Source organism: Anabas testudineus, chromosome 22 (genome assembly GCF_900324465.2).
Source record: "Anabas testudineus chromosome 22, fAnaTes1.2, whole genome shotgun sequence".
NCBI classification, from domain to species: Eukaryota; Metazoa; Chordata; class Actinopteri; order Anabantiformes; family Anabantidae; genus Anabas; species Anabas testudineus.
In genome coordinates this window covers 20,676,841-20,703,795 of record NC_046630.1, presented here as the reverse complement: position 1 = coordinate 20,703,795, position 26,955 = coordinate 20,676,841, and the positions used below count along the sequence as shown (strand labels likewise).

General features: G+C 37.8%; 2 protein-coding genes across 3 annotated transcripts; both read right to left on the bottom strand.

Annotated features, from left to right (window-relative positions):
• Positions 1-1,564: 1,564 nt before the first annotated feature.
• auh (AU RNA binding protein/enoyl-CoA hydratase) lies at positions 1,565-18,114 on the bottom strand. The gene is made up of 9 exons (XM_026339938.1): positions 17,858-18,114; positions 15,711-15,778; positions 15,523-15,610; positions 14,973-15,059; positions 12,716-12,808; positions 6,923-7,110; positions 6,660-6,710; positions 6,126-6,173; positions 1,565-2,012 (listed from the first exon to the last, which is right to left on the bottom strand). The coding sequence occupies exons 1-9, from the start codon at positions 18,078-18,080 to the stop codon at positions 1,935-1,937; spliced, it is 924 nt and encodes a 307-aa protein (XP_026195723.1). The 5' UTR covers positions 18,081-18,114; the 3' UTR covers positions 1,565-1,934.
• A 1,202-nt stretch (positions 18,115-19,316) lies between these two features.
• nfil3 (nuclear factor, interleukin 3 regulated) lies at positions 19,317-24,489 on the bottom strand. Of its 2 annotated transcripts, none has more exons than XM_026339878.1 (2): positions 24,280-24,489; positions 19,317-22,297 (listed from the first exon to the last, which is right to left on the bottom strand). In XM_026339878.1, the coding sequence occupies exon 2, from the start codon at positions 22,203-22,205 to the stop codon at positions 20,847-20,849; it is 1,359 nt and encodes a 452-aa protein (XP_026195663.1). In that variant the 5' UTR covers positions 22,206-22,297; positions 24,280-24,489; the 3' UTR covers positions 19,317-20,846. The 2 variants fall into 2 exon arrangements, with proteins under 2 accessions (XP_026195663.1, XP_026195664.1); XM_026339879.2 differs by having other exon boundaries at positions 24,406-24,489.
• Positions 24,490-26,955: the final 2,466 nt, after the last annotated feature.

Genomic DNA, 26,955 nt, shown 5'->3' with positions numbered 1-26,955 from the left:
GATTGTTGACACTGACACAGATATACCTCTTTCCTGGAGAGCTGTTCCTAATCTTGACAGCTGCTGTCAAGTGTTTTTTCTGACATAAATGACAGTTGTTTTCCATGGTCTTCCAGACTTTTGATGTCACTCCTAATAATTTAATCTCCACACAAGGCTGATTCAACAGTTTCACAAAAGCAGTTGAGGCTTGTTGAACCTTAAATACAGCTGGTAAAGACGAAAAGGTAACTTGGAGGAAATGAACTGAAATTCATCATGACTGATAATCATTTCCATCCCAAAGAATCTTTCATGTGTTTGAAGGTCACTGGCTACATTGTCAGAAGATCCCAGGTTGAAAAAGCCATAAATCACACAAGCCAATTAGGTATGGTATATGGGAAAATATACTCTTATAAATATTTAGTGTTAAAAGGACAACTAAAGACTTAAATTAAATATTATATTTAATTAAATATTTTAATTTAATTCAAAAAAGACATGTAGAAAAAAGAGATAATTTAACTGAAAGTGCACTTACCATTTTCAGGCTTTTAAACCAAATGTATTTTGACCAAGCATCAATTTCAATAGAATTCTCTAAGTATACACAGATTTTGAGAGCCAGCTGAAACACAATCCAGTGACAAAGGTCTTATATATAATGAAATGCTCTCGAACAAGCCAGTGAACACTAAATCTTTAGCCCAACTAGTTAAACACTGTACTTTTAAAGTGAGTTTACATTTCTGAAAACAGTTTGAAGCATTTGATGCCTGTTACTGATCAGTCTCACCCATCACCATTTAAGGGTGTTCACATACATAGTCCAATTAAAATTCTGTATTAGCACAAGCTTACAAAACAAGCAGACAAAACACACTTATTCACTTTATCAGTGTTTAATGACTCTTTAATTTAAAAGGATGCAGGCTTTTACATTGAACTGTTTGTGGCATCACCCTCATTTCTCGTGCTCATGTGAACAAAATCTCTGCTTGAAATACAATACTGTACAACAGTGGTTGTGATGGAGCACAGAACACACAAACTACGTTGTGTTTCCAGGTAAATGAAATCCTACCCAATTCTGATTTAATTTGTGATTGCAGTGTGTATTATGATCATACCAGCCAAGGAAACCAAAGTCATGAGAGACACATTTAAAATAAAACAAACATGCTCAGAAATAGCGTATGTGGCGATGGGCTGAAGCTGTTTGACACTTGCTCAGTAGTCCTTGAAGTCACTACATGAAGATTCCTTCGATGTCATTATACAATGTTGAAATTATTGTAATGGTATATTTATCAAAAAAGAAGACGGATCAGAAAACTCAGTTCATGTGTATTTTAGGTGGCATGTTTCAGACACCACCAGAGAAACGATCATGTCTTACAAACATTGGCAATATGTGTCAAATGAAAAAAAAACAAACAAACTCCACCCTCTGCAAACCATGCAGAGGTCATCTGATTCCTGATTCATACAGACATCTCTGGTCTTTTCTCTTTGTTGTGAACACAGTATATTTCTCATATTATTCAGATAGCATTCACAGTACCTTATGGATGTTGTTATATTAGTTTATTAGTCAACAAGGTTGCTGTTAGTGACTGTTACCGTTAGCAATTATACTGTAAACTAAACAGTACTGTACATTTTAGATTGCAGACTTGTTAAGTGTTGTGAGCAGTGGCCAGTGGTCAGTTAACTTGCTTGGTTGCTCCAAATGTTTAAGTGTTAACACACCCAGCAAGGGCTTTACTGTACACTTAACACCATTTGATTCACTGACGAAAACACCAACCAGAATCAACCTTAATGTCTTGTGGTGAAGTAGACATCCTCTGGGAACTGGTTTACATGTTTTACCAATAAACATGAGAAGCAGTGGAAATATAGGAAAACCAAGGACAGAGCTCATGATCATTTCTGGAAGATGTGCAGCCTCATTCCCCCTTGTAGTGAGGACTCCTCTTCTCCTTGAATGCAGCCAAACCCTCCAAGCGATCTTTAGTTGGTATGACCTTAGAGATAACAGAAACGTGTCAGTACAGTACGTGTCAGTACTAAAAAAAGATAAAATGATTCTCCCTTAACCACCTTAACCACTTTCCTGATGGAAAACATGCACATATGCATAGTGCATGGAAACAGCAGTAATTAGTTAAATTTATATTGACACGATAATAAAGAAAATTAACATTTTACTATCCTATATAGTATCATATTTTAATGAGAGCCGTCACAGTTAACACATTAACTACAACTTAATTAGCTTGAATGATGCTGTCTCTATGCACTTATTCTACTCCAAAGCATGGACTGTTAATAGTTGAAAGCTTGAAGTAAATTATTATTATTTTTTGGTTGTTTTGTTGTTGTTTTAGTGGTGAAAAAAGATTTTCATTAAAAAGGGTTAGGGTCAAAGGAAAGACTACAGATTGACACATAATAAGAAATGAATACCACGGATGTGTGTGTTATTTCAAATGTAATTTCTCATTTGATTATATTATTAAACTTTGCTTGCTCCAGATTCTTGCAGTTAATGTTTCAATAAAGATTGAGTTTGGCCCGCGACTTCGTCCCAGTTTTTTCTATTTTGGCCCACAGCAAATTTGAGAAGCTACTACGACTCCCCTGCTCCAGTTAATCCAAAATGCTGCAGTCAGTGTTCTGTGTGGAATTAGCAAGAGAGATCATCGTTCTCCTTCATTTCCTTCTCTACACTGGCTCTATGTAAAATCCTGAATGGATTATTTAATATACAATAGAATATTGCACCACAAATGCTGGATGAAGATGAGGGTTTAGACCTTTGAAAATCCACTACTGTCTCCTTGGTTTTAGAGGTGTTCAGTGGAGGCAGATTTTGTGACTCCAGTCACGGAAGGATTTTATCAGCCTCTGTACACCTATTCCTGTCCCTTCCTGATGCATGCAACAATTGCAGCATCATCAGAGTACTTCTGAATGTGGAAACACACAGAATTGTGCTTGAAGTTTGCTGTGCATAGTGTGTACAGGAATAGAGCCAAAACAGTCCCCTGTGGAGCCCCAGTGCTGTTTAGACCAGAAAGGCCACCATTTATCAGGCTGGTGAACTGCACCTGGTAATCAGTAGTCCAGTAAACAAATGCAGGGTCAACCTCCAATGTCACGATTCCTGACTCGTCTCCTCTTCTACCTGGTTCTATTCCGGTTACTATGCTCACCAGCCACTTCCTGCCATGCCCAAATATGGATTTACTGACTCTCCCGTTCCCTCTTCCCTAATTATTCAATCTGTTCCACTTGTGATCATCCTCTCCTTTACTAGCAACCCTCTGCTCTCAGTTCCCTGCCAGATTGCCGCATCATGTCTTGTGTCATGTTTGCACTCTCCAGCTGTTTCCCAGCCTTGTGTCTGCTCCTGCTTCCTGGCATGCTTCCCTGCCCTGTTTGTTTGCCTTTTCAAAGCCTACAAACCGGACTTTGTCCCCTGTATCATGGACTTTAATCCTCTGCTTCTGTGAGTGTTTTCACTTTATAATGGTTTGATACCAAAATGAGCATCTGTAGTTGCAGATAAACTGGGAGATACGTCGTTAACAGGCTGCGCACAGTCCTGCGGACGAGACTCGTTTTCTGGGGGGACAGTCACTTTTTTGGCCAACATGTCACTAATTCCCAATGAAAAAATAAAAATGGAATAAGAGCGCTTGTTATACGTTTTTTCCATTTTTGATTTGAGCACAAAATCTGAAAATGAACTGTTATCTGTTTTTTTTTTTTTATTTTGGTTTTGGAAACAAACATTGAGAAAAAAAAAAAAGGTTTTAAATTGAATAATTAAGACAGTTACAGGACAAATGGTTTCTGTTTCTTTTGTCGAGAAATCTCGAGGGAGTGAGAAACCACTGCGGGAGAAAATAAATGTCACCAAAAAGAAAATTATGTTGATGCGTTCATTGATGTGAAATGATTTGATGGTTTAAAAATATTGATGTGTGTAAAATACACTGCCTGTCCAAAAAAAAGTCACCACCTTGATATAACTAAGCAAATAGGATAATTACTTCATGGATGATTATTTTTAAGTTGGCAAAAGTGTATTCAACCCCAACTGATGCAGTAAGCAGCTTTCTAATTTCTTAAACATGTCGGAAGATGGATCCTGTGGTCAGAAAGATTGTTTCAGAAGAATCTAATTATTGGCATGCATCAAGCAAAGAAAACATCTAGGGAGATTGCACAAACAAACTGGCTTAAAAACTGTCCTGCACAAGGTCATGTGGTCTGATCCAGATTTACCTTATGTGAGAGGAGGATGAAGTGATGCACCTATTATGCCTGGTGCTAGTACTGTGCAACCCTGTTGAGACAGTGCTATGATTTGGTGTTGCTGCAGTTCAGCAATGTTATGTGCCCAAAGAACGAGGTCAGCTGACTTGCTGAAGATACTTGCATGATGACTCTTGTTATTACATTTTTTGACCCTTATTAATTAAAAATTAATAATTGTTTACATTTAGATTAAACCAACTTTGAATGCTCCTCATAACCTTGTTGGAAAAATGTTTCTGATTAAACATGAAAAAAAATCTAGGTCACACTGCAGGAGGATACACTGAGGCCCTGATTTACTAAAAAGTAGGCGTGCAGTAAATCATAGGCAAACTTGATAACACCTGAAAAAAAAAAAAAAAGTATGAGCTGATCTACAGAGTGCATGCTGAGTGTGTGTGCTGACTGTGTCTTTGACATGAGCAAAATGGCGCATTCCGCAGATTTTGCACTTCTGCCTTTATAAATATGCAGAGTGGGGCATTTTTGCCCAACTGAGCAAAATACAGGTAGTAGAAAATGCAAATACACACATAATGTGATTTCTCAAGACTAAAGGCAATTTGTGGTTGCTGGGATTGTGACTGAATTTAAAAACTTTGAAAGGCAGGTGCAATGTGCTTGAAAAAGAAAGAAAGAAAAAAAAACAGTCAATAAATACATCTGTCTGTCCAACGATACAATTTTGGAGTTGTTGGGTAAGTTACATGCTATGGTGTTATAGGGGCTGGGGGCATTAGTGAACAACATCTACCATATTTGGCACATATGTTACAAAACATCACCATGCCTTAACAGTTGGCAAATTCACAGCAAAGTGCAAACGCACAAACCACTACAAAACAATGTCCTAGTTGGCTCAGTAACTAACTGAAAAGGTTGAGTTGAATTCTTTTTTAGATTTTGCCTGCCTCATCTGTAAAACCTAAAAATCAGACTGAAGAAGCTACTTGGGTGAGTAGCGAAATGTTTCAACCTAACATAAGGAAGTCCAGTTGCCAGATAACTTCACCTGGACGACTGAGAATCTTCACCGACTTCTATAAAAGTTAACCATGTGTTATACTTTTCACTCAAAGCAAGAGAGGATTTCAGCATACACAAGTGGTACCCCTCTGTTAAGGAAAGAAACCCCCTCAAAAGTTACTGAAATAACTTAAAAGTGACAAAAGTAATAATAATTATAAAAATGTACTAAAAATGTATGTATAGCTTTTGAGTTGGGGTTCACCAGAAGTTTTTTTTTTTTCAAAACAAAGTAATGAAACTGGCCTGGACAAAAATAATATAAAGAGATGTTAGAAAAGATGTTAAATAATTTGACCATAGAGACACGTTAAACTAAAGTGTGTCCTGAATTAGCTTCAAACGTGTCTTCAAACTTGTAATCAGTCAGTCTGTCTATTTAAACAGTGAAAAGTGGTCACTGTGCTGTTTGGTATCATTGTGTGTACCACACTGAACATGGAAAACAGAAAACTAAGGAGAGAGTTGTCTCAGGAGATTAGAAAAAAAAAGATAAAGGCAAAGTTTATAAGTCCATCTTCAATCAACTTGATGTTCCTGTGACTACAGTTGCACATATTAATCAGACGTTTAAGGTCCATGGGACTGTAGCCAACCTCCCAGGACGTGGCCGCAAGAGGAACGTTGATGACAATTGAAGAGACAGAAAATAAAAATGGTAACTAAAGAGCTCAGAATAACTTCCAAAGAGATTAGAGGTGAAATACCATCAGCACCTGTAAATGTGATAAGTCTTACAAAACAAAACAAAAAATATTTCTAAACTGAACAGTTTAAATTCTCACCTGGGCGTAGCATGCCTCTTCAATTGCCAGACCTGTAGATAAATCCACCTGAAAGAGAATGTGGTATCTCTCACAGTACAGCTCAAAATGTTTCCTAATTAACAATAAGCAAATAAACCCTCTCCAAATGTATTGTAACAGTTAGGCCATTTCCTTTATTTTTGCTGTCAAAACATCTGGGTTTGACAAAAGATAACAATTTAAGCTTTTCCAGATGATTATGTCTGAATCAGATATACAACTTAGAAGACAGAAATGTAGACCTAATTTATTTTTCTGCTGCCATAATTGTGTTGTATCATAAATGGAGATTAATGAGCCTGTCCCCGAAAAAGCCATGCAGCCCAGGCCATGGCAATACCTCCACTGTGTTTCACAGATGAGTTAGTATGTTTTGGAATCATAAGCTGATCCTGTCTTTAGCCCTTCCATCACTTTGGCAAATTTTTGAGGCTCATTTCTGTACTTTTTGGCTAATAAAATTTGAAATGAGCCATCGAGTAGTTAGGACATCTACAGACATCTAAGACTTACCTCTATCCCCTGGTTGATTGCCAATTTTGCCATCCTTATCGCAATAGGACCCTGTAGAGCCAAAAATAAGAGGTTCATAAATTGTTGTCTGATATAACATACACTTGGGAATTGTTTTGTACATTACAAAAATGTATTTTAAGAATAAAATGGGCAAAGGTTGATTTAGTCACTGAGGTAACTAAATCACCTTTTTTCTTTTTTTAACCCTCAGTGTATAACTTGAGTAGATACGTAGGTCTTCTTGTTGTCTGTGGCATTACCTTAGGGTTGATCTCACGGGCAAGCTCCAGAGCTCGCAGGTAGGCAGCATCTCCACTGTTATTTTGCTCTACAGAGTGATTGACGAGACCCAGACGACATGCCTCTGTTCCATCCACCACACGGGAAGCAAAGATGAGTTCCTTAGCAAGAGAGATACCAATCACCCTTGGAAGACGCTGTGTACCACCTGCACAGGAGAAAACAGACACCTGGATAAAACAGGGTTTTGATCAGATTCAGACATTCAATGCCTGACTTTTTCCCCCACTCTGGGATACTTTGTTACTAAATGTTTTTTGTTAATCATCTCACTTGTCATTTTAGTGTTTGTTAACAGAAGGAGCACATGTGTGACTCAGACTTGATCGTTGTCAATCAAGTAAAGACTAACAATACTAGAAAACTGACATTTCATAAAGTTAAACCTTTACATGCATTGTACGGCAACAATCTAAAAAATGAAAAAAATTAAAATATCACACATGGTCACACAATTGCACCATGGTCCAGTTGTATTGCACAGTTTCACAGTTTTAAAAACCAGTTTACGTATATGTTTGAAAACAAACTTGAATAATACAAGGGAAAAGTATAAATCACAATGTTACCATAGCTGACTTATTATTATTGGCCTCCAGTAATACTATAATAAATCTCCAAGTTATCTTTGACCAGGGTATCTCCTTTACTTCATTCATAAAAGAAATCTCTAGAACTGCCTTTTTCCACCTGAGAAACATTGTTAAAATTAGGAGCATCCTGTCCCAAAGTGATGCTGAAAAACTAGTCCATGCATTTGTTACTTCCAGACTGGTCTACTCTAATTCATTATTAATAGTTTGTCCCAATAACTCATTAAAAAGCCTCCAGTTAATCCAAAATGCTGCAGCCAGAGCTCTGACTGGAATTAGCAAGAGAGATCATATTTCTTCTATGTTAGCTTCTCTCCATTGGCTCCCTGTAAAATCCAGAATTGAATTTAAAATTCTTCTCCTCACATATAAATCTCTTAATAATCAGGCTCCATCTTATCTTAAAGAACTCATAGTTCCATATCTTCCAAGCAGAACTCTCCGTTCTCAGACTGCAGGTTTACTTATGGTTCCTAGAGTTTCCAAATGTAGAATGGGAGGCAGAGCCTTTAGCTATCAAGCCCCTCTCCTGTGGAACCAGCTCCCAGTTCAGGTTCTGGAGGCAGACACCGTCTCTACATTTAAGACTAGACTTAAAACTTTCCTTTTTTATAAAGCTTATAGTTAGAGATGGTTCAGGTGACTCTGAACCATCTCTTAGTTCTGCTGATATAGCTTAGTCTGCTGGGGGACCTCTACTGATACACTGAGCTCCTCTGCTCTCTCCTTTCTCCTCCATCCATTCAAATGCCACCATTGCATGTCATTAACTTTGTGTCTTCTCTCTCCTGTAGTTGTGTTTCCTCCTCTCTGTCTCCCTCTCTCTGTACTTTTCTGCAGGTATCCTCGGCCTGGAGCTGTACATCTCCAGAATCCAGTTGACCTGCCCAATGTTCTTGCTGCTTGTTGTTGTTTTTGTTGCCTACTGTTCTTTTCTCTCTCCTCTTTCCACTCACCCCAACCTTGAGATGACTTCTGTTGTGAATTGGCGCTATACAGTGGCAAGAACATGTGAACAGGTCATAAGATTTTTGACACAAGCTGCAAAGGGAGAACTGCGTGTGATGTTGCTCAGAGGGTGCATAGAACATGGCAGAAAAACAAAAGGACTGCAGGTATTAAAAAAGAGAGCATTGTGCAGTGGCCACACAGAGGTTGTAAGCTTGGTCAATTTTATTTCATTCCACACTTTGTGAGGAGATGCAAGGTGATGATTCAGCTGTGCTGAGTCAGTGAGTCAAGGTGGCTCTCCCGAGGCCAGAGGAAGTCCAGTGAAAGTGTTTTCACAAGTCTTTGAGCTCAGAGCAGAGATTTGCATCTTTTTATATGAAGGCTGCAAGCAACTTTGATCATGAACAATTTCTGATGAAACTGGACGATCTCAGTGATTTATTTGGAAAGCTGATTGAAATAAATCTTCAGCTTCAAGGCAGGGACAAGCAACTACCTCACCTGGCAGACAAGATTATCAAATTTGCTTAAAAGGGCTTGTGAACCTTAAGGGAAGAGGTTTGGTCAGGATAATGTATAGAAAGTGCTGCTATTGGTTGTTTAGAAAATTTGTCTGCAAGGACTGACTTCTTCAGATGATTTAGATGCACCTTTGGCTGCAATCACAGCATGGAGTCTGTGTGGGTAGGTATCAATTAGACTTGCACATGTGAACACTGGAATTTTATGCAATTATTCTTAGTTGTCTTGCCGACTGAATAAGGTTGTCCTCCAGGATTATTCTATATTTTGCCGCATTCATCTTACCCTCTACCTTAACACGCCTTCCAGAGCTGGCTGCTGAGAAGCATCCCCACAACATGATGCTGCCACCACCGTGTTTTTTGATTTTTGTTTTTGTCAAAGTCGCCAGCTTTTATTGACCATGACTGATTTATAATCCTTTATAATTTATAAAGGATAAAACTTAAGGTGAATACTTTTTATAGCCACGTTTTGCAAAGAAAACTTGCATAAAATTCCAGTGTCCAGATGTGCAAGTAATACTTGCTCTAATACTGACCTAAAGGGGGTGAATATTAATGCAAACACTGATTTCACTGTACTTGATTAATTAATAATGTCAATAAAAGGATGAAACATCCAAAGGGGTGAAAACCTTTTATAGGCACTGAAATTATTGGCAACCTTCCCTTAAAAAAGGAAAAACCCACAAAGGTGGGTTGATGTTCCTGTGACTACAGTTGCACATATTACTCAGAAATGTATGGTCCATAGGACTGTTGTTGACTGTTGTTCAAATGGGATTGTTGGGTTTTTCTCTGTAATTTTTTGTATAAATATTTTCTGTAAGGTCTTAAACCTTACACTGTAGAGTGTAAAGCTGTAAAGTGTTGTAAATTGGCGCTATACAAATAAAACTGAATTGAATTGAATTGAATTGAATTTTTACATAATACAAAAACCTGGAAAAAAAGACAGGTTAGCTGCTGGCAAGAAGTTTTAAAAACATGAATAAATGATAGACATTTAAACATTTTAATATTTACATATCAAAAGCAGATAAATTCAACCTTACCTGCTCCAGGCATAATTGCAAGCTTAGCCTCAACTAGTCCCATTTTTGCTGTATTGGCTAGACAGACCAAAAAGCAGAATTACTATTTACATATTAATAAAATACACATCCAAACAATACAAGTACTTAATCAGGGGCCTTATTCATTTTATTCACTTTCCTTTCTGTATTAGGAGCAGGGGCAGCAATACTTGCATTACCAGCCATTTCCCTGTATTGTGCCTATAAAAAGTATTCACCCCTTTGGATGTTTCACCCTTTTATAGACATTGGTCTATAAAAGGGTGGATGAAACACTCTCAACTCTAAATCAGTCATGGTCAATAAAAGTTGGCAGCTTTCACAAACAAATGTCAGAAAAATACATTAATGTCAAAGTGAAAACAGGTTTTTACAAAGTAATGTCAATACATAAAAATATGTAAAGTGAAATCAGTGTTTGCATTAATATTCACCCCCTTTAAAATGTTTAATAAATTTGTAATAAGATATAGTAAAACTGGGGATCACCTGAGTGCAGTGAATGTGTCTTAAGTGATTGCAGTATAAACACACTTATGTCTGGAAGGTCCAGTCACTGGTTAATCAGTATTACTTGCTACTATTACACCATGAAGACAAAAGAACGCTTCCCAGCCTCAGAGAACATGTCACTAAAAAAAATAAGTCAGGGGATGGATACAAAAAAATCTCCAAGGCACTGAACCTTCCTCTGAGTTTTGTGAAATCCATCATCAAGAAATGGAAGGAGTATGGCACATGTCTAAATCTGCCTAGAACAGGCCGTCCACACAAACTGAGTGACCGTGCAAGAAGGAGACTAGTGAGAGAGGCCACTAACACACCGATGTCTACTGTGAGGGAGTTACAAGCTTCAGCAACTGAGATAGGACAGACTGTACATACAACAACTGTTGCCCGGATTCTTCACCAGTCAAAGCATTATGGGAGAGTGGTAAGGAGAAAGCTACTGTTGAAGAACACCTTTTAAATCATGACTTGAGTTTGCCAATAGGCATGTGAAAGACTCCAGAAGGGCATAAAATTCCAGTGTCCAGATGTACAAGCCTATTTGAGACCTATCGACACAGACTCCATGCTGCGATTGCAACTAAAGGTGCATCTACTAAATACTGACCTGAAGGAGAGGAATATTAATGCAAACACTTTTTTTATCTTCCATGATTGATTTATAATGTTGATAAAAAGATAAAACATCCAAGGGGATAAATACATTTTAAGGGCACAGTACAACTACAGCCACCTCTTCCAAGTCATACGGTTTCTCTTTGTGAACAGATGCAAAAACACATTCTCTTCTCATTCAAAGTTCTAATTCTTATTACTACACTGTTGTTTGTGACCTAATGCAAATTAATAAACGCAACACACTGAAAAAAAAAAAAGGGGGACAGAGGCTTGTTACTTTTTTTAATCATTTGGGACGTGGACAAGCGCATTTTGTGTCTATGAAGCCATAGTGTTGTAGCCGATGCTGAATGAAGCACTGGCATCCTGAAATATTCACCGACTTCCTGAAAATGGACATTGGCACTTATGCATCCGCACAAAGCTGCTTTTGCAGTCTTTTTCATCTTTTGCACGGAGAACCTAATGTCTGTTTTTCCTGACGAACGAATTTTCACTGTTTTTATAGTCCATCTGGCAAAAGCTCTGGTCTGGAGAACTCTGTCATTTCTGCACAAAATTGAGGTAGGGCTTCTTTTCTTGAATAACACAGTTTTCTGTTAGATTTCTGGATGAAGCAATGGACTGTGTTAATGCAATTCAATTAAATTTAATTTGTATAGCTACAAAACACAACAGAAGTAATCACAAGGCAATGTTAAGTGACAACAGTGTTCCCAAATACTCCTGAACCTACATATAACAGTAGTTTTTGCCCTTGGCCTTTACACACTGACATTTCCCTGAATAATGTTTTTACTGTAGCTCATGGAATATATGATTCCCTGTTATCAAATATCTCTATTTTGGGACAAATTGGTGAAATTCAAACTGTCTTTGCTTGCTAAGACAGAGCCCCCACTGAGGTGAATGCTCATTTTATAGCCCACCATGAGACTCTCATATGTTACTCATGAATCTGATTATTTTGAAATCACCCAGAACAGTTGCTACTTAAATATTTTTAAACCTGTGAGTCTTATTTTGCATCTGTCTCTGACTTTTTTTTATGGTGTTGCAGAATCAAAAGAAAAAAAAAGTTGTTTAGTGAAAAGACTGGAAATGTCTTTGTAATTTTATCAGATAAAAAGAAAAGTTAATTAACAAAGTTAGTTCTGTTTTTACTAAATATTCCAAAAAGGTCCAACTTTTCCTAAAATGGAGTTTGTAGGTGACAGCTGACTATATTAACTGCCTCAAGACATGACAGTCCCATACACTGTGATGCAAGTAGGGATCCACATTTTTATAATCAGGAAATCTCTTTATCATTCTGTAATATGCACAGCATGAAGTTTCATAATTTAAAAAGTGTTGAAGTTAATTATCTGTTATGATTCTACTGATTCAACCTCTGCACTACTAATAATCCTTAACAGTGTTTTATGTATAGAGCAGACAAAGGCTTATCAGAAACTAAAATATAGTCCTCTGAGTCTTACAGGCAATTCTGATGTCACATGCAAGGGCTATTTCCAAGCCTCCACCTAAGGCAACTCCATCAATCGCAGCAATAGTTGGTACTGGCAGGTTACCTGTAAAGTAACAGACAATATGCTCTAAATCAAGACAAATAAAATTTTATACATATCATAACAAATACATCTACTCAACTACAAACGATTATTTGAAAAAAGAAAAAAAGAACGCTCTGCATCCCCTCTATGCTAGTGTTTAGTTAGAAAAGCATAACCTAGAGAACAGGCTAAATCTGGCCTATCTCCTCATTTCATGTGACCAGCAAGAGCTTAGAAAATATTTTATTGTCACACAAATGTCAAACAAACTATGCTGTTATATTTTAACACTGATTCACTGTGTTTGCTCTTTCAGTAATTACTTTTTTATATACTTGCAGCCACATAATCTTTGGTCGAATAAATATTATGTAATACCTTTATTTATGTGATGTCATGAAAACTGGGGATATGAGAGAAACAATGAATAATAATCAAAATTTACTGAAAATTAACCAATGAAAATCAGACATTTGAATTGTGGCTCGACAAAATCATTACAAAAAAAACCAAACTAATTAATGAAACGGGCCTGGACATAAAGTACCCTTAACCTAATATTTTGTTGCACAACCTTTTAAAGCAATCACTGCAATCAAACAATTTCTGTAACTGTCAACGAGACATGTTTCCAAACTGTCAACAGGTATTTTGGCCCATTCTGGAGTAAACTGCTCTAGTTGTCTCAGGTTTGAAGGGTGCCTTCTCCAGATGGCATGTTTCAGCTCCTTCTTGGGTGTTTTTAGCTGTGTGGTTTGTGTCATTATCCTGTTGGAAGCCCTATGATCTGCAACTGCAAGTCTTTTTGTATGCTTAATTTTTGCATCTGTGAACATAGAGCTGATGTCAAAAAGCTCCAGTTTCGTCTCATCTGTCCAAAGGCCATTCTCCGAGAAGCTTTGTGGCCTGTCAACATGCATTGTGGCAAATTCCAGTCTCGCTTTTTTATGATTTGCTTCCAAGAGTGGTGTCCTTCGGCTCAAAAAACAACGGATGGTGTGATCTGACACTAGTGTACTTTGACTTTGGAGCTCATCTTTAATTTCTTTATAGGTTGTTCTGGGCTCTTTGGTAACCGTTCATATCATCAGTCTCTTCAATTTGTCATTAACTTTCCTCTTGTGGCCATGTGTGGGAGGTTGGCTAAAGTCTCATGGACCTTAAACTTTTAAGTAATACGTGCAACTGTAGTCACAGGAACATCAAGCTACATGGAGATGGTCTTACCTTTAACATGCTTGTTTACAATTTTCTTTATAATCTCCTGAGACAACTTTCTGTGGTCCGTGTTAGTGTGGTACACACCATGTCACCAAGCAGCACAGTGTCTACTTATGCAACCCTTTAAATAGGCAGACAGACTGATTACAAGTTCAAGACACCTGTGATGGTAATTAGAGGACAAAACTTCGTTTAATGTGTCTCTATGGTCAAACTGTTTTCCATCTTTTCTAGGGGTACCATCAATTTTGTCCAGGCCTGTTTCATTAGTTAGTTTTTTAAAATGATTCTGTTGAGCCACAATTCAAAAGCAATGTCTGAGGTCTAAGGTTTTTCTTTCATTAACAGAGGGGCACCAACATGGGGATTTGCAAAGAAATACTTAGTGTTTCATTCTTTTTCTAAAAGATCTGTTGAGATGTGAGGACACCAGAATACAGGAAGGTACAGGTGCAGCATGACGTTCCTTGGCTATTTATTTAGGTCCACATTGTGCTGCTCTAAGCATTTACCAATATGTATACGCCTGCACTGCATATAGTCTTACAGATACAATTGGCCCTTTAACAGCAACCATAGTGCTGATGTGGCCTGGAATAATTGAGTTTGACACGCCTGACCTAGAGAACTCAAAAAATTAACCAAGACCCTCTGTAACACTTGTCCGATTAGGGCTTAGCAGTATCACTCAAAATATGCCCTTCATACGAAACTACACAATGTACATTATCAATCCTGGCTAAACACGTGGGAAATAAAACGATTACCAGAAAACAGAAACTAATTACACTGTCCTAACTTATGCCAATTTTTGTTGCTAATGATTTTTTTCACCTTTTTGTGTTAACACTAAAAATCTTACAGTCATAAAGATGTGGGACATGAGTGTCTACTGTGTAAAAAGATTCATGTCAAATCTCTAATTAATAAACTGAATTAAATCATTTTTAAAGGTCTTAACCCAGCTCTGTGATGACTGCTCTTGCTTTGGACACAAATGGCCCAACTTCACTCTGGTGCATCTTGGCCCTCTCCTTCAGGTCTGCACCTGCACACACAGAAAGACACAATGAAAAGAAAGGCAGCTGTGTGCCCCTAAAATGTAAAACGGAGGGGTAAACTTTAATCTCTCACCGACCCATTAAAAACAGTGTAATTTTATTCACGAAAAGTTTTTTTCTTAAATCTCTCTTTCAATAAACCCCAGATTCCCCATGTATCCTCCAGCAGTTTTTTGAAAGTTGCATTGCGTCTTTATCTGGAGTAGTGAATCTAATCCTCAATGTGAATGGGAAAAACCTGCTGTTGCACCACTGAGAATTCAAAATGTTTTCGAACAGTAGGACTCTGTCTACATTTTCTTCTTCCTCAATCAGTATCAAGATTTATGAATGTAGATCTGAAACATTATTTGTTACATATGATGACTGGATTAGCAAAATGTGTACAGTTGAAGAAGAAGATGGAAAGAAAAAATATCCCTCAAAAAGCAATAAATAAGCAGAGCGTACCTGCACAGAAGACCCCAGGAACCAAACTGCAGAAAATGACACTGCGCACTTTGTTATTCTTCTTAATATTCTCTACAGCTTCAAACATCTGAAAAACAAAGAACAGTTTTCCCAGTAAATTGCACTTTATCAAATCTCAATGTCTTGTAATTTCAATAGTATTTTCAACAAAAAACTGCAATACATACCCCTTTGACTAAATTTTTGCTTATAGCATTTTTGGCTTTTGGGCGATTTATCCCAACAACAACAATACCTGAAAGACAGTGTTAAACAGGTTGATTAATAATGTCATACAGATAAAGTAATTAAGATACATCACAATGATTATATACTTTAAAAATCAAATCATGAAAACGGAATGGTTGTGCCCCACTTCAACAGATTCAGTACAGAAGATGTTTGTAGAATATACCAAGTATATTTACATTTACGTTTAGTCATTTAGCAGACGCTTTTATCCAAAGCGACTTACAAGCGAGGAACAAGGCAAGCGAACAAAATCTAAGTCAAGGAGAAAAAACATCAGAGCAAAGTGCTATCAAAAAAGTGTTTCTGTTTCAAGCGATGTGAGTACATCTCGAGTACAGAATTCTTTAAAAAATGAGTATATATAGAATATAGACTCTTTAAGGTAAGAGTTATTAAGCAAAATGTGACACTAAAAAGTTTTAACTCTACACAGAGCCAGTGATATCTCAAAAAAACTAAAACAAGTCAATACATGTTCATTAGGCTTGAGATGAACTGGAAAGTGGATGAAAGTCGGCAGGGGTGGCAGTGGAAAGAAAGAAAAAGCCAAACTTTCAAACAGCATTGGTGCCATTACAGTGAGAGATTTAGAAGGTCACTAGACACTAGACAAGTACTGTTATCTTTCACCAGTTATGTCAGTTATTTTTATTCATTCTAAATGTTATGGACAATGTTTTACAAGAAAATTGATCCTAAAATAAAAATTTCAAAAAAATATTTTTTTCTGTTTTTTTTACTTGGCTTTATCTCCCCAGTGACACATAACACAATAAGGGGAAGATAATAGATGGATGAATTACAGTGCTGTGAAAAAGTATTTTGGCCACCAGACATTATTCTTCAATTATGCAGGTCGTTGTGCTCTTGGAGTAATTTTGATATGCTGGCCACTCCTAGGAAGGTCCACCACTGTTCCAAGTTTCTCCATTTGTGGATAATAGCTCTTACAATGTTGTACTCCCACTGGAGTCCCAAAGCCTTACAAATGGCTTTGTAACCCTTTCCAGACTGATGCAAGTCAATTCATTTGTTGCATATGTGTTTTTTAATTTTTTTTAGATTATGGCATGAAGTGCTCCTTTTTTAGTGTGCCCCACTTTGTCAGGCAGCCTCTATTTAAGGGATTTCTTGTTTCTTTTACACTGCACCTTATTCACCCATTCACACACACACTCTGCTGCTATGCAAGATACTGAACTTAGCGTTCAGTATATTGCCCAATGCCCACTTTGGCATGTGACATGGCAGCCGGGAATTGAACCAATCAACCAATCCTATGGCAGACAACTGCTCTACCTATTGAGACACATTAGTGGGGTGGCTTGTGCTAAATAAAACTGTTTAGTCGATGCTGTGGCGGTAAAATGCATTGCTTACTCAAATATGCTTTATGGGCCAACTAAAGCAAATACAAAGAGATGGAATAATGGGGAATGGATCAACGGGACATTCCCAACTTAGTGTGGTTATTTGTCCTGTCAGTTAAGAATCAATCCACTAATGCTCAAAACATTGAGAAGAACAGTGTGTGTGATTAGTAATGTGACCTAAAACACAAGAAGAAGAATCATGGAAGACATTTGCATTTTTTGGTTTAACAACTAAATACTAATGGGATTTACTATTGAATCAAAACAGTCTACGTGGAGAGTTTTCAATATTAATTCAGTTCAGCTCAGTTTAATTATACAGCTACAACAAAAGTAACCAAGGCACTAGGGTTTAAGAAGAGAATATAACTATGTAACTATACAGTATTACAAAAACAAAAAAAACAAACAAACAAACAAAAGAAAACAAAAACAAAAAAGGAACAACACCAAAATAAACTAACAAATGCCTCTTGAGCATCACTATGTGACAGTTGAGAGAAACAAAAACAGCCTTTAAAAGTGGAAGAAAGCTCAAACATGTTTTTCAAGTAGGATTCGTTGGGTTTTCTATTTTCTGTTCTCTATTCGAATTTAACTTACACAACAATATGTGAAGCACTTTGGAACTGTCTCTATAAATAAATGTATTGCCACTATCGTTGTTACTCCGTGTTGACAGCAGACATACCTAGCCTGACGCTACCTACCGGAGTCCTCTCCGTCCAGGTACCTGACGCGCAGGTCATCTTTGGAGTCAGAGCTGTAGAGTCGGGACACTGCCGGACGGCTCAGGCGAGAACAGGCCGACACGGTACCGGAGAACACGCGCTGTCTCAAACAAGAAACTGTCGCTGCTGATTTGCAAGCGCTGTCCCATTCTGCTACCTGCACGACTTGCGACAGGGCTCTGCGTCCCAGTAGGACCGCCATGCTGAAGACCCGCAATGCTGTTCGACCTGGTTCAACTTTGAACCCAGTCACGTGCCCGCATCACGTGACTTGTCGCCTGTTTTTTTTTTTTTTTTTTTTCATCGTCTGATTTAAATGTTTTTCTTTTATATAAATTAGTTTATAATATAAAACTTTATTATGAAGCTAAAGAACAATTGAAATAGTCATTTATAATTCCACAAAAATATCATTTAACATATGACAGTGTCACCTGGTTGGGTTTGGGAGTGTCATCAAATTATTTTAGGACAAAATAGGTATTTCTGTTTAAATTACAGTATATGCTGATGTGTTGTAAATCTAAGATGTATTACAACTGTTCATTCCAAGATCAGCAAACCATCTCCATGAAGAAAAAAAATTGATCCTACCCAGAAAACCTCACAGCTAACCAAGAAAATCATTGTTGCTTTGATTTTTCTTAAGCAATGTTCTTTTTAACATCATAGGTTTTGACTGTGAACTGTAGGAAAAGCAAATGTAACCTAATACAGCAGGCCTATCAGTGTCTCAGCAGAACCAGCATACAGAATGGAGCTGGACGTTAGAGCTGAACAATTGTTTATTTCATTTTGTAGACAGTTAAAATGCCAGCCTATGATGGGGTTTCCATTCAAATTCCTCTTCCAACCTGATCCTAATCCAAAGGCATTGTGTCCACTGCATCAAACTAAAAACTCAATGGCAACTCATAAACAGCATCTTAACACTAGAGTTATTCCTCACAGTAAGAAATAGTACTTGACTGACTTTAGAATTATACTGCTAATATTAGACATTTTCCCTATTTTATTATGCTATATCAGGTTCTCTGCTCATACCATAGACTCTTAGACTATTATTTTATTTTCTAAGGACAATGAACATTAATCAACACCATTGAAAATGTACCATTACATTGAAAATGTACCAGTAAATATATATATACACATATGTCAAAACAAAAGCATGAAGCAGTAGCTTCTCCAGAACTGTTTTGCAGCTGAAAACAAGGAAATAAGTAAGTTTTACACCATTTATGTGTGTGTTCCCCACACTAAAACCAAAGGAGGCAAGTTGATAATCTGCAATTACCATTTCAGTGGTTGAAAATATATCTAAGCTTTAAACTTGATAATTTAGGTCCAATTTACACTAATGAACCTGAGACCTACATTTGTCTGCTGAGAGATTTGACTGTCTTATGACAAAACTGTCACAGTACAAACCAAAAAAGATTATTACTTCTATTTCTGCAAAAATAAATGTCTTCTCTGAGGACACAATGAACTTGCAACTTAGTTTTGATAGACATTATTTGTATTTTATAAGATCACAGCAAAAAGCAAACATGACAAACGTGACATTTACTGTAAACAAAAACAAAAACTCATAGTTACAATAAAATAAAACAAGAAAAGTGTTATGATACAGATAGCTGAACTTCAGGCTGCCGAGGAAATGGAGATATCACTGCTGTCACAAAATCCTGATACTCTCTTGTCAGGTCCACCAGATGTTAGTCACAGTTCTCCAGCAAGTGTCATAAACATGCCTGGTTAAACTAGTGTAAACTAGTAGAATTAAGCCAAAAAAACTAAACAAAAAAAAAAAAAAAGAACAAGCAAAGCAATGTCTTTTTGGCAAAACAGTGAACCAGCGAATGCAGCAGAGCCTTTTATTACAAGTTACACTAAACTTGTTTTTTTCCAACTACAGTTGAGACGTGTGGAGTCTGCAAAGATGTTTCAACTCCCTGCTGGAATGCACTGTAACATGTACAAGAATACAATACTGTTTACCTAAGTTGTGAAGATAAACATTAACCTTGTCAACCAGGACGAAAGAGAACAGAAAGGCTACATTTTATGGATCTGTAACTTGTAACATTTGTATTTTGACACCAATTATAGCAAAAACAATAATGTCCTTGGGGAAAAAAAACATTTCAACTTCAATGTAGATATTCATTATTTATTAATTAAGGAAAGTGTTGTTATGTTATCTGTTTGATTATATTTTGAGTGTAGACAAATTCCATATTTTTGCATGTTCTGCTTATGTGCTACACAATAAAGAATCTCTAGATTAAATAAGTCATTTAAATTCAATTATTTGAAAATGTACCAATTTACCATTTCTCTTTGCAAATATACCTGACAAATTACATTGATAGTACTTTCTAGGAAATATCTTAAAATGATTGGGACATTATTCAGAAATTACAAACCTGTAAAACACAGCACTATCATATCTCCAACCACTGTCAATCTGTCATTTCACCAACCTACAAATGGAGACTATTAATCTCATAACCAAATTACATGAATTCAAACATTATGGATTTCTGCTACCTCCATGTACCCACTGAAAGATCAAGCTATTGGGAATGAAATTCAGTACTTCCAGCTGATACAAAAAAAAAAGCACAAACTTAACATTATTGAAAAAAGGAGAAGGGACTAAAATTCACAAGTGAATGTAAAGAGCATTTGACTTATAGAAGGGAAACTGAAAAGCTGAGTAGTTTTTTTGACACGACTCTGTTGATATTACTGGTGCAATGAATGTACTATAGAACGTTACACAAAATTTACCATGTCAATTATGGCAGTACAGATAATTTCAGGTCTCCTCAGACGTGTTGATAGAAAATTGATAGTAATTGTAACATTATTTAACCCTGTATTAACCACATATTACAGCAAATAAAGTGGAAAACACACAGGTCTTTCAGGAGAAGATCATTTTCATAACTAATGTTGATCAATGGCAGTTTTGGTCGACTATCACAGAGCCTTGCTCTGTTGTAATCAGTCTTTTTAAAGAAGCCACTTTTGCAGACAGGGTAACAAGATCCTGTTTAACAAACAAATCCTCAGCGTCCGACTGTGCATAGAAAGGTTCTTTGACATCCACTGCCATTTTTTTCGGGATGAGACTTGGGGTTAGCCTGCTACTGTTGGAGCCAAACTGCAGTGTTTCAGTGCTGCTTTTATTCCACTGCTCAGACTGGTGGGCCCAGTCTTGAATGTTGGTGACTTGTACTGACAATGGGCACAAGGGGGACTGTGTGTACTCTAAAGATTCCTGTGTGGTGTGGTAGCATACTTCCCCTGCAACACTGACAGGAGAGGAAGACTTTCCAGAGAACTCGTATTCAGGGTCAACTGCCTCCACTTTGATTTGGAGGGTTCTAGCTTTGATCCTCAGTTTATGGGGCAAAGCTGAAGAACTGGCATCGGGCACTTTGTGTGAGGAAACAATGACACTTTTTGGGTCACCTACAGAATGTATTAACCCTTTTGGGACCTGCTGCTCATCTTCACAATCTGATGACTTGCTTACAGCACCATCATCTGAGCTCCTCGGGGAGTTACTCGATGACCTTGTGATTTGCAGAAATGAAGCAGGCTGGGCACAGGCTCCTGATAAAGGGCTGGTCATTTCGTTTTTATAAAGTTCATAAGGACTGTTCCTCTCCGGTGCATAGCTGCTATTCTCTGCTGGTTCTTGCTTGACCTCTGCAGTCCTGCAGATATTGTAGCCACCCTGAGTTGCAGGGCATGATTCTGGCATATGAGGTGAATGCTTAATGACAGATATACAGCTGCTGCGCAGATGAAGAGACTTCAGGTCCCTGCTGAAAGAACCTTGGTCAGCATTGGATGGAACAAACTCCTGGTAGATGTTGGTAGTAGATAACTTCTGGGCTTCTTGGGCATATGCTGTTGAACTCACCAGGCCAAATTTTAGTTTCAATGACAGCAACTCAGCCTTGAGGGAGGCATTTTCCTCTCCAAGAGCCATCAGCTTGTTCTCAAGCACAATGTCATTAATGCGCCTCTTCTCTCGTGACCGCTTTGCTGCCTCGTTGTTTTTGCGACGCCTCTCCCAGTAAATAGTGTCTTTCTTCTCATCTGGGATAAATTCCCTTTTCCTACGACAGGTAGTTTTAGCTTTGAATGGAATTGCAGAGATTTTGTGGCCTAGCAGATCTTGGTTAGACCCTTGTAAGGCCACAGCCAGGACCAGGGCATCTTCTCCACAGTAGGACTCATTGGAGTCCACCTCTTGCTTTATTGATTGCATATTGTCACTGTTTGCTGGTGTCAGTAAGGTCATTTAAGGTAACATGTCCTTACATGTACATCATAATGCTTGTATGCATTAATAATAGCTGCCACATTTGATGAATCCACTTGAGTCAAAGAAATCTGTAGAACAGAAAATAATGAGAGATGTTTTAGATGTCAGTGTCAAATGAAAATAAAGTTATGGAGTTAATCATGCACCACTCCTGATACAAGTGTCAGGATAACACTGTGCTCATGTATTTTGAGGCTGAGACAAAGCAGCTCCTCTTCCAGTGGTTTCTGTCCAGGATAGATTGTGTCCTCATCAGAAGGGAGGGGAGAGGCTTTAAAAATATTCATTTTTGAATAGATATACAAACTGTAATTTGGTGCAGACACATTAAATGAACATTGTTTAGTCAGGGTCATATCAACACGTATAGTAAGATGCACATAACTATTATTATTGCTTTACTTGGTGTCACTTAAAGGATGTAATGTTAATATAGGGTCACTACCTTGATCACTATATGCACTGATAATATTAATTATTTTTGGATTATGTTGGATTATCCTGTTTCAATGTCTGCACAAAACTCAGAGAGGCATGTGATTGATATGTCAATCATTGATAGAAGTGTTATATGTGATATCAGACCCAAAGTTACTTGATAATTGATCGATTGCTATGTTTTTAGACACTAACCATTCATTCTTTTGTCAAACAATTCTTCAACAACACTGAACCTCTTTACTGTGTGTACTTTGAGTAGCCTTGTATTACATTTTAAGGCAACAGTTAAGCACTGATGTAAGTAGATAAAGTATTTATAAAGTAGTAATACATTTTTACAACCCATAATGAACAAAGGACTCCAGGCAGTTGTTACTACATGGCCTGGCAGAAGCTTAAGTCCAGCTTGTAATCAGAGGCCTTCATTACACACAACATCCCTTCACACTTATCACTCCTAAACATTTCTGTGAATTTCTCCTCTGACTTTATTTCCTCACCTCTATGTTGTTTTGTAGGAAGCACAATAAACATGATATATTCATGACAAGCAGAGTAAAACAAGCCCACTTAAACAATGTGACTTCGTTTAACATGATCCCGAATGAGCCCTGTGTTATTTTCTGGCAGTATGGGCCCACTAGCAATTTGTGACTCTGTGACACCGTTTATATTTGATTGTATCGTGACTAGTCGAAGGAGAATAATCCACGATCACCGGGGAAACACGTAGAGATGCTGAGATTGGACGCACTTGATAATCGGGAGTGATCTTTCCCTTTTGTCTTCTCTAACGATGCAACATATGACATCAAGACTAAATTTGGACGGCACGTGATGAGAACAGACGATAATGTTACTGGTGGCTGGTTCAGCCTCGACTTGTCGGGTGATGTACGGAGCTCGTCCTGAAGGAGCCTGGCTGCAGCGGCCCCCTCACATCCTACTGTCCCATAATCCCTCATTGTGTCCTGATTACAGTAGAAACTCCCCGCGACCTCTGTCTGCCAGTCATTTCTATTGTGGCTGATATTATGCAACATTGGCCTGTTTTGTGATACATATTTACCACTGATCACATATACTGAGAGTGAGTGTGAGAGCTTTTGTAAACGCATCCATCTGTGTTAGACATAACGCTCCGTCATGAGGACACGCTCTACGGAGACAATGTGGACATTCTGTTACATGACATCATTGCTTACTCATGACACGGGCAGCTGTGGCGTGGGGCCATCTACGCCCTAAAAACACAGCGACTAGACCGAGGCTGAGCTCCAGCAGCTCCAGCAGCTCCACTCTGTAACACGTCGCCTTGTTTCCGTCACGGTTCATAAATGTCACCGTGTTAGTACAACACCGAGCAGCAAGCCGTCAACTCCCGTCACTGACAGGCCTACGTGCACGAACAAAACCCGACCATCATCCTACCTGCTAACGTTACATCTACTAACTGACTAATAGCAGTCAAGTACCTGGAACGAGCGGTTCCACCTTTTAATGAGAGCACTGAGTTACTGTCCTTGACTATTGTTCGTTTAACGGGTCTTTACTGACAGGAACCACATCCCAAAGCCGAGCTCGGCTTCACGTTAACGCTCAACTTTACCTTTTACTTTTACCACCAGCTCAGAGGGTTTGGCCTGGTTTTCCACCACTTAGCAAGCACAGTGAAGAAGCGCAGGTTTTCCATCAGGAAATGACTGTGGACATAATCCCACAAGTTGTGAACTACCTAGTTCTCCTGGTTCTCCTGGTTCTCCTGGTTCTCCTGGTTCTCCTCCCTGGGCTCTTTCCTTTCAAGGTGGCTACTGACTCACAGAACTGTGTTAGTAGGTCAGAGCTCGAACGTATTGGCAGCCTGACATTAAATGACAGCCGCTCCAGCCAATCGGAATGCAGCATTTCCGATTCTTTTAACCAATGGCTTAAAACATACAAGTATGTCGTCATCCACAGCGCTGGAGTCGCTTCACCTCTCAGCCTAGATTTACTCCGTTCATTCATTCAGTCAGTTCATGTGTCAAACCTATTAGAAATTAATTTGTTTAGTGGTAAAATTCAATAAACATTCTTAGACTTTACGACATTTTTCAAGAATTTCCCCCCTAAAGTTAAAACTAAATCCTAAATAAAAATTATTCATTCAATCTTATTCAAAGCAAAAAGCTCCTAATGTGAAAAAACACTGTTAAGAGTACAGAGGAGGACGTTTAAGAAGCTTAAAGGTTTTTTAAGTCGACAAAAGGGTGAGAGGACAAAGAAATTATCCAAACTATTAAATTATGTTAAAAACACACTGAATGGGGGCCACTAAATACTACAGGAACCTCCATCATGGTGGCCAACTAACCTCTAAATTTGTTCTTAATCACACATACTGACCCCAAAGTCGACGTCAACCAGTCAAAATACAGTCTCAACACTAATTGAACAACTTGAACCTACAATTTAACCAGGAGCCAGGAGTTCTCACTATTATGTCTATTACATTTTTAATCAGCAATTCTGTAATGATACATGTGATCTATTTAAGAATGCCATGAACAAGCAAGCACACAAGCACAATGCAAGGTTGCACAGTAAGTATCTACAGTAATCTGTTTATCTATGTAAATTAGTCCGAATGAGTTCCAACTATGTGGTCATTCAGATTTAGTTATTAAATCATGTTAATCTAATACACCAACTAAACTAAATTATGGTGGAGCACTTCAAATCAGTATGTCAAATGTAACAACATAATGAACAAATAGTTGTAATTATACTCATACAGCAACAACAACAATGATAATAATAATAATAACATTGTTTCTAATGAGGCAATACAAAAAACTCAAAACATGCAAGTGGAAAAACAACAGAACTGAACAGAAAATGAGAATTACTGCAAATAAAAAATATTGAAGGGCATACAAGTAACAAAATATAGGCTAATAACTTTACTCAGATTCACTGCAATATACAGTACTTAGTTATATACTATGCAACCCAGATTGCAACCTAGACCAAAGAGCCTGGTCTTCAGCTCCTGTGTTGCATAATCATACTGCTTGAAACCTCTAGGGGTGGCTGTTGGATAGCAGGAGTACATTTGAATGCCGCTTGTGGCTGGAGGTTTACCGTTACATTAAAATGGCTGCTGAAGTTAAGTCCCTTGGTCAATCTTAATCATGCATATTTTCTGAAGTATTTAGCTACATTTAAGTACAGATGTGTACTTGTACTTGTGTGTTTAAACAAAACAGCATCTACATGGACATGTGTGACTATTATTTATTTTATTTTTTCAAATGTTTTCTGGAAGCAGCTGCTGTCAGAAGTGAAAAATAAATATGATGCACTAAATTAACTGTTACTATAATTCCAGATGTAATTAGTTTGTTATTCTATAAGGAAAATCAATCCACAGCTATCTTCAGCTATCTCGCTGAAGTCATTTCTTAGGCAGAAATACCAGGTATTTCATGGTTTTAGCCTCTCAAATATGAGGATTGTCTCAGGTTTGAAGGGTGCCTACTCCAGACTGCATTTTTCAGCTCCTTCCACAGCTGCACAATATACAATTTTAATAATGTGTTGTTCTTGGCCATTCATGGGTGTTTTTAGCTGTGTGTTTTGGGTTATTATCCTGGAGGACCCATGACCTGTGACTGAGACCAAGCTTTGTGACACTGAGCGGCATGTTTTGCTCCAGAATACCTTGATAGTCTTGAGATTTACATTTACATTTAGTTATTTTGCAGATACTTTTATCCAAAGCGACTTACATGTGAGCTACAAAGCAAGCAAAATGTCTTATTTAGGGAGAAGAACTCAAGTGCCCCAAGAAGAGATGTTTAAGTTTCATAAGTATAAGTAAGTGCATAGTGCAAGATGTTTTAAGGTTTTAAGTGCATAGAAAGGTTTGGAAGACTTCTGTTTTCAGCAAGTTTTTGAAAACTGAGAGTGAGGCAGCTGAGCACGCAGAGATGGGCAGACCCTGGATGAGGGAGTTTAGTTAGGCTGGTGTTGTTGATCAAGGCTTTAAACCTAATGCGGGCAGCTACAGGAAGCTAGTGCATAACCAAGCCTCCTCCATGATTCACAGTAGGTACAGGGTTCTTTTGTTTGTTTGCTTAATTTTTGCATCTGTGATCATAGAGCTGATGACTGGTGACTTGCCAAAAAGTTCCAGTTTTGTCTTTGTCCAAGGGTCATTCTCCCAGAGGCTTTTTGGCTTGTCAATCCGCAATTTGGCAAATTCCAGTCTTGCTTTTTTATAATTTGCTTTTAACATTGGAAT